This window comes from Phodopus roborovskii, unplaced genomic scaffold, assembly GCF_943737965.1.
Source record: "Phodopus roborovskii unplaced genomic scaffold, PHOROB, whole genome shotgun sequence".
NCBI lineage: Eukaryota > Metazoa > Chordata > Mammalia > Rodentia > Cricetidae > Phodopus > Phodopus roborovskii.
The window spans coordinates 743,219-758,200 of NW_026125901.1; the positions used below are offsets into that span (position 1 = coordinate 743,219).

A 14,982-nucleotide genomic window follows, 5' to 3' on the forward strand; every position below is an offset into this window, starting at 1 on the left:
AAGAAAAATAAAGATCATTCCTTTAATTTTTTAAATGCCAGAAATAACTACATTTAAGTAATATAAAGTATATTAATTTAACTTCACAAAAGTCAGTAAAAGGAAATGAAAAGATTATTAGAGAATATAAATCCACTTGTGCACATTCCACCATGGATTGTCAGGACCTGCCAACCTGTTCAAACATGCCAGAAAATGGAAGTGAATATTGAGAAAGAAACAATACAAAAGATGGAAGATAAGAGTTGGGAGGGCTCTCAATGAATATTGCAGCAGACTCATATTTATTACTCATAGCCCTATATACCACAAGCAAAAGGGGAGGGAAAACGACTTCCTTACTATGATACAAGGAACAAACAAACATAATTACTCCTTAATTCTCAAAACATGTAGTAACCATGCCCCAGGTCAAACATCCTGTTCTTTCATCTTGAAGAGTAAAATATCAAGTAGCCACGCCTTTGATCAAACATCCTGTTATTTAACCTTGGGAAGCAAGAATAGGTTTGAATTCTCTGACCTTCAGTCAAGAAGGAATGGGAGTCAATACTGTGACCTCCAACAATGGATTATAGGCTACAGTCATTTGTAACATTAACTGTGGTATTAAAACTCAAAAAATGTTTCATAATACTATTTGTTAAACAGAACATTTTCACATATTGTGAGAAGTCTTAAAAAGTCGGTGTGACTATGAAATGTATTCTAATTTTGTTATTTGCATAATTTTCTGCTCAAAATATGTTGTTGTATTAACTTTAAAGGCAAAAAGTACAATTTTTACAATATCACATAATACAGTCTAGAGGTAACAAAGGATATGATTAGAAGAAATTCAACACTAGGATAGATTCAACTGGAATGGACTACAGGGCATTTGAAGCTAATATATTTACCCAGAACAGCTAGGTTTGGGGCATACCAGAGAATTCACACTACCTCATAAAATTCCCTGTAGAAGCTACTAAAGATACTGATGAGTGACCAAGGCCCTTCACTACAGCATTCATTTTCCGTAATGTAAATGCTATATTCTCAAAATCAAGCTGAGAAATATCAAATTATTAACTCTGTTTGGGTAATCATATGCTATTTTGGAACTGTTAAGGTAATCTGTAGATGTATGTACTGGTTTTCAGTGAGCCAGCCATCATCAAATTTTCAATCTTTATTGAAGATGTACTTATTCTAAATAGATATCTATATTAAGGGCAAATTCATTTCCCTGATGATTTAAAGACCACTAGAAACTTCCTGGATGGTTGCCTTATAATCCTTGAAGTAAATATGTTCAAATGTATCCTCTAAAGAGAACCAATTTTAAGAATGAAAGGGAAAGATCAGCCACTAAGTTGACTCTTGTCAGACCCAGACATGTTCATGAATCTAGCTTACAGATGTGGGATGTGGTAGAACAAATTCTCTTAATGAACCTGAAAGGGAAACTAGAAGTCCTTTTCATTCTTAATTCCTTTGTGTACTTTATGCATCTTCCCTCAGAATATAGATTCCCAGGAGATCCATAATACTACACAGTGGAAACACTACACAAGATTGGCAGTCCTTGACCAACTTTAGCTTAAGGGGCCTCATTTTCTTCACCTCTAACATGGAGACAATGACTACAAAAGTAAATTTTAAGTAGGGCATAAAGCAGCCAGGTGTTAAAATTTTTTTCTACCTGGCGAAATTATCACTTACCAATTCCATACTTTGTCCTGTAATAGGACTTGGTAAATTCATCACAGTCACAGAGGAGGACTTTTCTTCCCCACACATTGATGGTGGCACCTATAGTCAGGTCCCGGTCTGTGTAAAACTCTTGCTCTACTTTTCCTAGCTGGTAAAACAGAGGAAAATAATATTGGCCCTATGTATCTGTCCAAGAACTATATGCCTTTTTCCCAAGAAAATAACTTCTTTAAAAATTAAAAAAAACTTTAATTATGCTATTTACAACTAAATTTTAAAATCCAATCAACTCTAAGAATTATTTTTTTATCTTTTTTGGGTATATATGTATGATATGTGTTTTATATGTATGCATGCATTCATGTGTATGATTTGTGTTGAGTATAGCTGTACACATGCCACAGATCATGTATGGAAGTCAGAGGACCACCTTGGGTGTTGATGCTCACCTTCCATCTCCTTTGAGACAGGATCTCTTTGTTGTTAGGCACTGTGTATGCCAGAACAGCTAGCCTTTAATTGGCTGAGGATTCCCCAGCTCCCCATATCACTCCAAAGAGACTGGGATTAAAGATGAACATTACCTGCTTGAATTTACCTATGTTCGCGGGTGGGGGAATTATTCTTAGGTCGTTATATTTTTACAGCAAGCATTTTCCCCACTCCCATTTTCTCAGCCTATCTAAGCATTATTTTCATACTCTAGTGCTTGCACAAGCAATGCAATGCATATATTTCTATATGCATATAAATATGCTTATTATTTACAAAAGGCAATACAATGCATATATTTATGCATTTCTTGATCTCATTACTAGCTCACAAGGCAAAAATATATAATTCACCCCAACATCCAGGTTTCTCAGAAGTCACATAGGAATCAGTAATAAAACCACAGAATCCTCACCTGGTATTTATCCAAGAGGTAGCCATCTGCTCGCCATTCTGACAAGCCCCCATACACATTGAGGACTGCTCGGTCTGTTATCTGCCCTGGTTGAAAGATTCCAGGTGGGCCATACTGTAAGATAAAACCCAAACTTGGTACATGTCTCCAGACACAGATATGGTGCAGTCCCAAGATACATGCCAGAAATCAACATTGCGTGCTCTATTCTGACATCTGTAAGAAACCACGCTATCTATGCAACTCTTGTTCTGCTGCCACATGTCCTTCGCAACCCTGAGAAACATACATTTTTTCCCCTCAAACACATCCATCCTATAGGATTTCATGTGTTTCGTTGTTTTTGTTTTTGAGACATGGTCTCAAGTAGAACAGAATGACTTCAAGGATGACATTGGACTCCTGATCTTCCTCTTCTACCTCCCACCTGCTAGGATTATAGGCACATGCCAGCCAGCCTTCCATCCTGCAAGTGGCTATCTGCTTACTTCCCCATTGAACTACCAGACACATGGAGAGCCGTAACCCTAACCCACACCCTAACCCTTACCCTAACCCTAACCCTAATCCATTGTCTGGTTCCCTTTCCAGATTTCACCAAAATATACACCATGGGCTCAGGCTACCTTCTATATTTTTCTATATTTCTCCAACTGTTATGAAGGCAGTCACACTTTTTATTCCCTAAGTGCAAAGATCCTCATGGAAGAATGACTGGCTCCTTGCCACACCGTTCTTCATTCTATCTAGCAAGTTGTCCATCCTGATCTCAGGAAATGGGGTGCAGCTGGCAGTCTAGACTGTTCTCAGAACATCAGATTCTTAACTCTCTCACCTCAGCAACATTACATACTCCTCGCTTTGAGGGTCCAGGTTACACACCATCCCTTCCAGATCATACTCCAGTGAGAATCTATATTTGACCAAGTAGGACATGAGCCATTTTTTTTTCATTATAGCCCAGGATTCGATATATTTGTTGAATAAGTAAATAAAATGAAGCTACTGATGGCAAATGTCAGGTGTTTCATTAGTTCATATTTAACCTATTTTTTCAAAGACATTCTAAAAACAGATTTTCCTGGCTCCTCCTGGGGGCCTGCTGTGCATATTCTAGAGCTCCCTGGGGGACAAATTCTACCTTCTCCCATACTTGAAGCAACACAGCAGGACTTCTGGCAGTAGGCACAGAGAATCTGGGGGAGCCTCCTGTGAGAATTGAATGGCCAGCGGTTGTTTGCATAAGAAATGAGCCATCCTGGTAACCTTTTCAGAAACAGTAAGAATGAAGTTTAAATAGTTTATCCAAATTAGAAATAAAATACAACAAAGACCTATGAAAACTAACTTCGGTTCTCTGGGACCTGATAGGTTTTAATAAATGGGCCCTCATTCCAATTACAGGGCCTTGAAAGAGTCCTGTATTGTTATTTTTCCTCACTACCTCCCCGGGTCAGGAGTGATAATTCACACCACCAGAGGAACTAGGATACAAGGTGTATTCTAAGAGATTCATATAAAGTCCCTCACAGAACTGGGAAGGGACAAGTCCCCCAGAGCTCAGGGGAAGTGGGGGGGGGGCAGCGAATGGAGAGAGAAGTAGGTGAAAATGAGGGGGAGGAAAGGAAAACATGTGCGACCAGGAAGATTGAGCCTGGTTAGGAATAGAAGTCAGGAAAGAGAGAGAGAAAGAGACAGAGAGAGAGAGAGAACATAAAAGAGGGAGCCATTATTGGTTTGAAGATAAAATTGAACACAAAGAAAGATCTAGAGAACTACAAGACTGCTTCCAACTAACAATTTGAGCTTCCGTGGAAAGGCTATCATAAATGCCCTTCCTAGAGAGTGAGATCAACAACTAACTTATCCATGGAGCCCTCAACTAATGCCTGTTGGAAACAGGATCAAACACCCATACATAAACACTGAGTCAAACTAGAACCCAGATGCAGATGGAGAGGACAAGACCAGGCAGCCGAAACACATACAGACAGCTTACCTGAACAAGGAGGAGCTAACGGCCACTAGACTGATAGCTGGGAAGCCACCATGGGACTGACTCAGGCCCCCCAAATATGGGTCTCAGCAGAAGGACTGAGCAGTCTAAGGGACATCAGACAGTGGAGCCAGGATGTATCCCTGGTGCACAAAATGACTTTGCGAACACATCCCCCATGGAGGGATAACTGCCTTAATCTAGAGACAGGAGAGAAGCCCTAGTCCCTACTTCACATGACCTGTCAGATCTACATGACCCCAACTGGATGGCATTCCCCTACATATGGAATTGAGGTGGGGGGATGGGAGGGGAGGGTGGTTAGAGTGCATGTGAGAGGGCAGAGAGGGTAAAAGGGAGGGAAGGAGGGAGGGAAGGAGGGAGAGAGGGAGGGAGAGGGAACTGGGATCGGCATGTAAAATAATAAATTAAAAAAAAAGCTTTGACTCCAAAATTTAAGTTGAAGGACAAGTTACTGGGGAAAAGGATTTCTATTTTTGTTTCCACAGAAAATGAAAAGATGTGGATTCCTTCCAGACTAATGTGGTTTGATCAAGCCAGACCGCCTGAAACAGAGTACCAGGTGATCCTACATTCAAAACAGCTGGACAAAGCAGCCTTACAGACTACAGCCAGGATTTCTGAATCTTCTTCGAATCCCCCATGACAGCGCCCCTTACCAGCAGGAATTAGTTTGGAAAGAACGACACCCAAATTCCCATATATTGTCTTTAAATGTTTGTTTTCATTTAAATGGACTTTGTTATATAAAATAAATCTTAAAAAATTAAAAAAGAAAAAAATAGACATTTGTGGGGCAGATGGAAAATTTTAGTGAGAAATGTATATTAGACCGTATTAGGAAATATATAGCTTTTCTTCCTTAAGCCCATAATGAAGTGATTTGTTAAAGAATGACCTTAATCTTACTACATGCACACTGGATGAAGGACTTGGTTTAGTTCCATGATATCTACAAGGTATTTAAAACAGTTCAGAAAAAAATGTGATGGGCTAGATAGAGTTCACTTCCTCCAGCTCTGTGAGCAGATAAATATTTAGGAAATTCACAGGCCATTAGTGAAACTCTTGCTAGGTTGAAGTCTTCATGGGGAGAGTGTCAATATCCAGAAATTAGCAAATACCACAAACAAAGGCTACTTGACCCACTTTATTACCCTCCACTCTGAATGGAACCAAATGCTAACTGGTAGAACATTTCGAATAGACCTGTGCTCAGCATGTTACCCTCTCAATTTTTGTAAAAACTCAAAAATCCTATAAATAAAAAGGTAAAGGAAAAAAATAAAAATAAATGGGCCCTCAGATAGTGGCTCTTAATTTATCATCTCATTTAAGCCTCTAGTTATGGAAGCTCTGTTTACTGCATTTTAAAGATGTGGAAATATGTGTTTAAAGAGGGTAAGTGGCTTGCCCATGCTCATATGGCTATCAAAAGCCAAATTCACAATTCTAGTCCAGGTCTGTCTCTGCATCATTCCTGCTGTGTCAGTTCCCTTCCGTCTCAAGTGGTTGTAGAAACAAACCTGCCAAATCTTTGTCATAGTAAAGAATCTGCTAATGTCATTGCTTTGGTGGTGTAAATAGTCACTATACTTCGAATTATGATTTACTCCTTTGCATATGGGTGCATGTTTGGGTATATATGTGTATGTGCATGTATGCATTCACACCCCAATCAATACCACAATACCATGGGGTCTCCTTTGTAGGATGCAGGAATCAAACAGCAGTGTCCCACTCAAAAGCCAGTCAATTAACTTCAAGAGAGTCCCATATTTCATAATACTGATTGTTGTGAATTCAACAAAAAATAGGTTTTTTTCACTTCATATATTCCTTTCCTTGCCATAATTGTGATGGCTAGTTTTTCCTGCCTGGGGGGGTTGTGTTTGTTTGTTTGTTTTTGTCAACTTGGCACAAGCTAGAGATCATCTGAGAAGAAATCTCAATTAAGAAAATGCCTCCATCGAATGGGTCTGTGGGCATTTTCTTCACTGATGATTGATGTGGGAGGGCCCAGCTCACTGTGAGCAGTGCCACCTCTGGGTATGTGAGCCAGCCACAAAAAGCAGATGAACAAACAGCACTCCTGCATGATTTCTGCATCAGCTCCTGCCTCCAGGTACCTGCCCTTAATCAATCCGTGCCCTGACTTCTCTCAGTGATGGACTATATGATGTGGAACTGTAAGCTGGAAAAAAGCTCCTTCCCCCACAAGTTGCTTTTGGTCATGGATTTTTAGCACAGAAGCAGAAACCCTAACTTAGTCAAGTAGCATACAGGAACTGTCATCACAGAGCCATCACACAGCATTCCAAACAATGACTTAAGTTTCTTGGCCCACAAACATACTCAAACTGCTTACCTTGGGCAGCTTACTCCTTCGAAGGAAGGATGACATAGCATCCCGGCCTGAATTAAGGGGCAACAATTCTCTGATTTCAATCGTATCATCAGACAAGAAGTAATGCAGAACAAATTCTCTACGGTCTCCAAATAGTGAGGGTGAGTCATCCCACAGGCAGAAGAAACGCAAAACCTTTCCATCATACTGGAGGAACCGTTTCAGGGTGTCAAAGGACTGATAGGGACGGAAGGGATCCACAAACTCTAATGTCTGCAAATGGAGAAAAGTGTTAGAAATATTGTAGTCTTTATGTAATCATTCCTGGTAGGCAATCAATCAATTAATATGAAGATATTTTTCTGTAGATTGTTCTATCATACCTTTTAAGAGATTTCAACTAAATAATAGTATGATGTACAGATGGATCCAGGCATACAGATATATGACTTCACAGTCAGTTTTAACCTTAAGAATACAGGTAAACTTTAGAAAGCTTTTCTTATTTTGTTAAACATTATTTTAACATACTAAACTATATTTCTGGAATGTGTTTGAAGTTGATTTTTCTCAAAGCCTTAGAACTTTACTAGGTATGGACAAACCCAGTGTATGGTGACAGAAATCAGAACAGTAATTGTTTCTCTGTAGGAGCTACAACCAAAAAAGGGTAACATCAGGGAATTTGACCAGAAAGGGGCACAAAGGAATATTTTAAGGTCATGGAAAATAGTATGCATCTTTTCTTTTTGGCCATGCTAATGACTGAACCCAGAGTCTTACACAAGCTGGAGAAATGTTCTACTAGCAAGCTGCACCCACAACCCCAAATATTTTACATTGTAAAATTTTCATATGGGTTACTTTGTCATACACATTTTCCATATCACTGACTTGCAATGATTTGAGATCTGTATGCCCAATCCTAAACTGATAATGTTTTAATTTTTAAAATGTGCCTTTTCATTATAAATCCTGTGTGTGTGTGTGCCTTTTCATTATAAATCCTGTGTGTGTGTTTGTGTGTGTGTGTGTGTGTTTCTAACTTGTTTATATTTTTGCAAAGAGGAAGAAATATTTATGGTTTAATTTTGCTCAAAAAGCTTCAGATATCCAAAAAGTATAAGCCTGGTAGAAATAGGAGCAAAGCAAATGGAGAATTTCCATGACCTCTGTTTTCATTAATTCAAATGCTTTTAATGCATAAGACTGCTAAGAAATACATTAGTGATGATATACCATTAACATCCTGTTCATTCTAAGCAAAGTAGTTTAACTTTACATATCAAGTTAGCAAACACTTAAGAACTAAATCTAAATCATAAAATTCTATGTAAAAGCCTCTTATTAAACTTAATTTTCCTAGATTCCTATATTTATTGATGAGTTTTCTTTGCCCTAATGGGATGCTAAACTGATTTGAAAATATCTTAAAGGCAATTGTTTAAAACATTTGTTGTCCTTGTTTTATTTCCAATTCCTGGCACAAACTTTTCTACTTTAGAAAGCTATAAAAATCTGAGATTATTCTATGAAGTTCATATAATACACCATCATTCACAATCACTACCATATAATAATAACTGTTAGTGCATGCATACAGCCATATGCAAGGAGCAGTAACTCTATGGATTTTTTCCTTCAGATTCTCTTTGGGACTTTTAAGGACTTTGTATTTATCATCCAGGACATATGAAAGATGTAAAAAATGAGTCCAAAGCTAAAAAATCTCCTTTTACGGTGGTTCAAAGTCATTTTACGTTAGATATTCCAGGATTAATAATACATATACTTCACAGGAAACTTGTATGCCTACAACAGCAAAGAATAATTCTGCTGAGGCAAAGAGGCAGGTACAGGGGGATGGTTCCTATACATAGTTTTTAATGTGAGATAAAACCAGACTCAAAGGACAATTCCATTAAAAAATCTGTTATTCTGAAAGGAAATGAATTATAATGTCTGAAAATAACAAAAATAAGAAGAAACTAATGGACACAGCAATGAGAACATTAGTTATCCTTGAGTGGAGAGAAGGACTGATTAGAAAAAAACCATGAGATTTTTCTGGAAGGACAGGGTAAGGAACTGCTCAACATCATAGTTTGGATACAAGTTAAGACTCATTCCAAAATATATTTAATGTCTTGATATTTGGCCACGTGTAGTCATATAACAATAAAGAAAATAGTAAGGTAGTACACATCTGTAAATCCCAGCATTTAAAAATCAGGAGTACAGTAAGATCAAGGTCAGCCTGAGTTACACAGTGAATTCAATACTAGTTTGTGCTATTATAGTGATAACCTATCTCAAAAATCTATAAATGAACAAATAAAAGAAGACAAGAACACAACAAATGACAATAATGAACACAATAATGAAAATCAAGGTAAGAATCCAGGGATTTACATTCTAGTCTGAACAAGGAGCCTGGTTAGGTATGTGACCTAGCCAATGACACTTCTTTTGTGTATTCGGAGCCTTCTAGGTATGCAGACCCTTTTGGGAAACAGAAAACTAGAGTCAAGGGATGAGTTTTTTAAACTGCACAATAATAACACTGACTCTTTGCTCCTTACAATGGGATCAGATTTTAAGTGCAATCATATTTCATAAATGGGAGAAAGAAAAATCATGGCTACTTCACTCTTTGAGAAAATTTCAGCAACCAATCTCACAGAGTTCCAAGAAGGAAGAAAATGGTCAAGGTTTGGTTTAATTAATCAATAGCTCAGAAGAAAGATTTTTTCCCAGCCAAAGATAGGCAACTAAAACTAGAAAACACAAGCAGAAAAAATGTGGGTTCAACTCACATACCATTGGTGACTACAAAACTAAATATGGGCTCTGAGACACTACTATCTCACCTAATTAGCTCACTGAATACTGCTGTATCTAGAAAGGAGGCTCCCCATAAAGAACTGGGGGTGAGAGTGAAGGGAGTCATCAAAGAGGGAGGTGAGGGGGTCATTCTTGTTCTGCAGCCACCATCCCATTTTCCTTTCTAGCCAAAGAACAAGACTTGCTCTTCTGAATCTGCAGCACAAGTGCCTTTACTAATTCTCTGAAGACAAAAAGTCACAGATGTATGAAATCTCACCTCTCTCCGCATCTTCATGTAGGGATCTACCGGACGTGGTACTGGAGGATTCAGTTTGATTCCTATTTTCTTCAAAAAGTTTTTTGTGAATTTATCGCAGTCATAAATCTTGAATGTGCGCCCATAGAACACAACATCTACGTTAATATTGAAGTGATACACAGTATAAAACTGATAATCATCAGGAGGTGGGAGAGAAATTCGATGACGCCTAATAGAAGTGCCTGGGGAAAAAATAAAATAGGATTTTTTTTTTTTTTTAACCATGTGGCTAGAAGGAAGTTCCGGCTTATCTCTGCAACAACCCTTCCATGATTCCCTGCAGCAGGATAGTGGGCAAGGGACATTTATAGGCATATATAGGAGGCAGCATTATAATTCAAAGTCAAATAAAAGGGGACCAAGATTTCTTAGATCCAGAGTTCCCCAACCAGCCTGATAACAACATCTGAGTTTCCTATGTGTTGTTGGGGGAGTAATTCTATAAAGCATAAAGAGCAGAAGACAGGAATGGATATAAAAGAGGGATGGAGTTAGCACAGTGAGCAAAAAGGCCACTCTGTCATGTACCTTTCCTACCATAAACAGGCTTGCTTTCAGGCTAAATAGAACTCCATGAGTTAATAAGGCATTAAAGCCAAAAAGTAAAGTGCTCATAAAAAGGCATATGTTTGGCTCAAAAAGCCAATAAATAGTAAACAAACTAACAAGCTTTAGTTTATATGTGCCAAAACTATGGTTTACAGCTTCAATAAGCATGAATGACTGCATGCTGCTTGGAAACGTCATAGAATCCCTTTCATCTAGAACCTTATTCTTTCTTCCTCCATTACCTCTGCCTATCTCCACCCAACTACCTCCATCAAATGTGGACTACTAATGACTTCACAGTTTCAGCCAGTACTCTGGGTCATGGGTTCTTGATTTCATCATATCTTCCACAAACCACCCTACGTTGCTCATTCTCTTCCTGCTAGAGACAAAGGGACAGTTCATTGTGCAATAGAACAGCAGTAAACATGATCATGCATTTTTGAGCCAGTTCCCTAAGTTCCAGTTTCCAAGTGCCCTTGGGGGATAGAATGAGGATGAGATAACACCTGCAGACACACGTAGCACAAGAGAGGAACCTTGACTTTAGGAAACCTAAACCTTCATGAGCAGTTTAGTCTTACTACACTGAACAATAACTGTGTCTGCCCTGTGTGCTTCAGGGAGGCACTGCCTCTATCTTCCAAGGCTACAAGCCAACCTTCACTAGAAAGCAAGGCCAGCTTTGTCTTTTCGAAGCAGTTTATGTAAATAAACAGCCTTGAAGACTAAGCTCCAAGAAAAGAGCAGCATATCAAGATATATGAAAATGGAAGCTCCTCGTGCAGTTGTCTCTCAACATGTATAACTGTCTTAGACCTGAGAATTTACCCACAGAACAAAGGAATAAAGAAGCAGAGCACACCAAGTTGCTAGTGACCCAGTAGCATATGGCTTGTGTGACCTCAGTATGGAAGCATGTTAGTATAAAGACATCAGCTTACCTTGTTTGCATTGTATATAGCATTGAGAATATTGCCTTTTCTCGAAGTCTAGAGATACTTACAACTTATTTATTCTTGTTCATTAAAGAACAGTTAATGAAGAATCTTTATGTGCCAGGAAATGTGTTGGGCACTGTACCATTACTCCACTTACCTTTTCAGTTTGTTGAGGAGAAATTAAGTAAAATCATTTCACCTTTTCTTCATAGAAATTTTTAATTACTTGGTACATTAAATTAAAATAATAAAACTATAAAATTAGAACTGGCATAGACTATTTTTAAATGTATTACATAAAAGATGATATAATTTTACTGTAAGGAATTATACTTAATTAGCGTTTAATTCATGCCATTGAAAAAAGTATGCAAATTATTTAATCATTCAAGATTAGACATTTAGAACAAATCGCATACTTAAAATCTATAAATGGATGGGCATTTCAGATATTTCCAGGAATTATTATATATCTCTTTAAAAATACTTGCATTGTGGCAGGTTATTAAATATTCAACAATCTGGAGCTTCTTCAAAACTGTCATCTATGGAACTAGGGAAATGGTTCACGGGATAAAGCACTTGTTCAACAAATGTAAGGAACAGAGTCTGGATCCCAGAACCTACATAAATGGCTGGCAGGAGTGGCATTCAAGATGGCATATACAGGGTAAGCTAGCTAGATTAGACCAAATCTGTGAGCTGTGGGTTCAGTGAGAGAGCCAACAGAAAGAGATCAGGGAAGACAGCTGGCCTTGACTTCACCTCCACACGCTCACATGCATGCATAAATGCACTATATACAAGTTCAAAATGTCCATCTATACTGTGATAACTTCAATGATAAATGTCCCCCACAGTCTTGGGCATTTGAATACTTGTCCCCCCAACTGATGACACTATTTTCTAGCTTTTGGAAGTGTGGCCTTGTTAGAGGAAGTATGTTACTGGAAGTGGGCTTTGAGTTACTTCAGCTTTGTGCTATGCTGTTCAAAATGTGAACCCTCAGCTTCCTTTCTGCTGCCTTGCCTTCACTCACCATCATGAACTCTAACTCTCTGGAACTGTAAGCTCAAATAGACTTTTCTTCTGTAGCTGCCTTGTTTTTATTTCAGCAATAAAGAAGTAATTCATACACTTACAATTTGCACTTCATTATAAGAATTCAAAGTTATGTTTTTCATTAGTAAGACTCTAAATAGGAATTGTATCACTTTCAAGGTATGAAGAAGTAGACTACAGTGCATCTAATAATAGTAAACACAATCACCATCATAGCCCTAGAACAGATTTTCATTGGTAGTTTCTCATCTAATCCTTCATAATATCTGAGACAGACAAGGCATCAATGTTCACTTCATAGAAGGGAAACTAAAGCTAAAAATGCTTAAGTGTCTGGCCCAATGTTTTACCCTAACAAATGAAAGAAAGTCATTTTGAACTTTAGATTTCGGACTAACAAAACATCATTACTTTGCAGGTTTCACTGAGATATATATCACTGTGCATCATCCAGAAAGTCCTTAGGAGAAGGAAAATAGAAAGATCAACAGGCAAAATTGAATTGAAATTGGCTAGAGAGATGACGGCCATGAGGAAAAGAAGAGAAACTGATGGTGGAGCTGCTCTTTCAAAACAGCCTGTCCTGCTTACAAGGACAAATTTCCAGAATCAATCATCTGCCTACTGCTACAATCCCTTCCTCACAGCATTTCCACCCCTCCAGAACCTGCATCTCAGACCTCACAGCTTCCTTATCTCATCCCCCATTAGATGCTTTGGAAAATACCAGGAAAATAGTAACAGAAAACGATCTTGATGATTTATGGACTAGAAGCAGAAAGCAGGTCTATTAACAAACCAGGAAAATTTACTAACAGAAAAGGCTAACTACATAATACTGCATGAAATCAGAAACCCAAGGTGGACTATTTAAAATGTGTGCCTGCAGGTGAGAGCTCTCAGTCATATATTTCTGTGATATCTCAACTGTATCCTCTAGGGATTATGACAACTATTTATTGGGATTTGCACGTTTATAGTTTTTATATGATAAATGGCCAAGACTCTACCAGTAGGAGCTTTCTCTAGAAAACCAAAGAAATGTGCAGAATGGCATATCTTTGGCACACACAGAAGAGCTGTTGAAGTCATTAAGGTAAATAAATAAAAATGTCACATACACACACACACACAAAAGAAGAAATGAAAGCATGATGTCTGTCCTTTAACTGTTCAGGTATTTATATTCTCAGCTGTCCCATAAAGCTAGCTGGAACATATATCCAGGCATCAAGTACTTGCCTTCCAGTTTGTCCTCATCTTTCTCCCTTTTAATATTTTAAAAACTATTGCCCTGCTATCTGACTACACTATGCAAGCTTTAACTTTCTAACAGTTCCCTGTGGTAGAGATCAAAGTGGCCATATATCCATTTATACTTAACACATTTCCATGTCATTCAGTTAGGATCTGCCTTAAATTTTGCTGATAACATTAAATTTAGCTTTGTTGAATTCATCTTTCAGAATTAAATGTCTCACATTTACTCCAATCACTATTGTAAGTATATCTACTTTATTTCAGTAGCATTGCATACCTAGAGTGAACAAGAGAATATTTAAATGAAATAATATAAAAGTAAAATTGTCCTTATCAGTGTGTCTACTAAATTTATATCCAATGATCAGATTATGGCAGAGCATCATTCCTTTCTCTTGTGTTCACTTTGTTCATCCACTAAAGGGACTCTTCCAGTTTTACTGTTATTTCTTTAAAATGTCACCTTTGGAGTATGAGTATTACAAGATCAACATTTTCATATACTGATAATCTGACACTCAATGGATGAACAAAATGCTAAATATCCCTCATCTTTGAACAGAATGAGAAATAAGTTAAGAAACATATGCAAGTCCCCATAAACCACTTTATCAATACAAAAATATAGCCTGGCAATTCTGGGGCATCCTCTTGACTTGCTACCTTTGTGCCTAGTTTTCACTACACATTCTATTATCTATTCCCAAATACATCGCAACTTCTTGTCCCACTGCTTTACATATTCATTTCATGCTATCCCTCTAAACTGTGCTTTCTTTCTCTTCTACCTTAAACTGGGGACATTTTTGAGGAACCACCCAGATTCTAAGTTCCTAAGTGGCTCCTGACTTTCCCACTTCTGTTCCCTCAAGAATCTGGTACCACTAATGATACCTGCTTGTGTAACAAGTATTGTATACCACCTCCCATTCTTACTGAAATGTAAGATCTACAAGGAATATTGGTCTTTCAGTAAATTGGAAAAATATCAAAACCCTGTAGAGCAAACAGGAACACAATCAGTGCATAACACCTAAAACTGACCCCAACCCTCTTCTT

The 14,982-nt window shown here is 37.9% G+C and overlaps 1 protein-coding gene across 1 annotated transcript in view; it reads right to left on the bottom strand.

The window, feature by feature from the left end:
* Efhc2 (EF-hand domain containing 2) overlaps positions 1-14,982 on the bottom strand; it is a 156,135-nt gene that overhangs the window by 85,377 nt on the left and 55,776 nt on the right. The window contains exons 4-7 of the mRNA XM_051178927.1: positions 10,070-10,293; positions 6,988-7,239; positions 2,603-2,716; positions 1,705-1,843 (exon numbers count right to left, since the gene is read on the bottom strand). Coding sequence (XP_051034884.1) covers positions 1,705-1,843; positions 2,603-2,716; positions 6,988-7,239; positions 10,070-10,293 — 729 coding nt within the window. The remainder of the gene's footprint in view (positions 1-1,704; positions 1,844-2,602; positions 2,717-6,987; positions 7,240-10,069; positions 10,294-14,982) is intronic.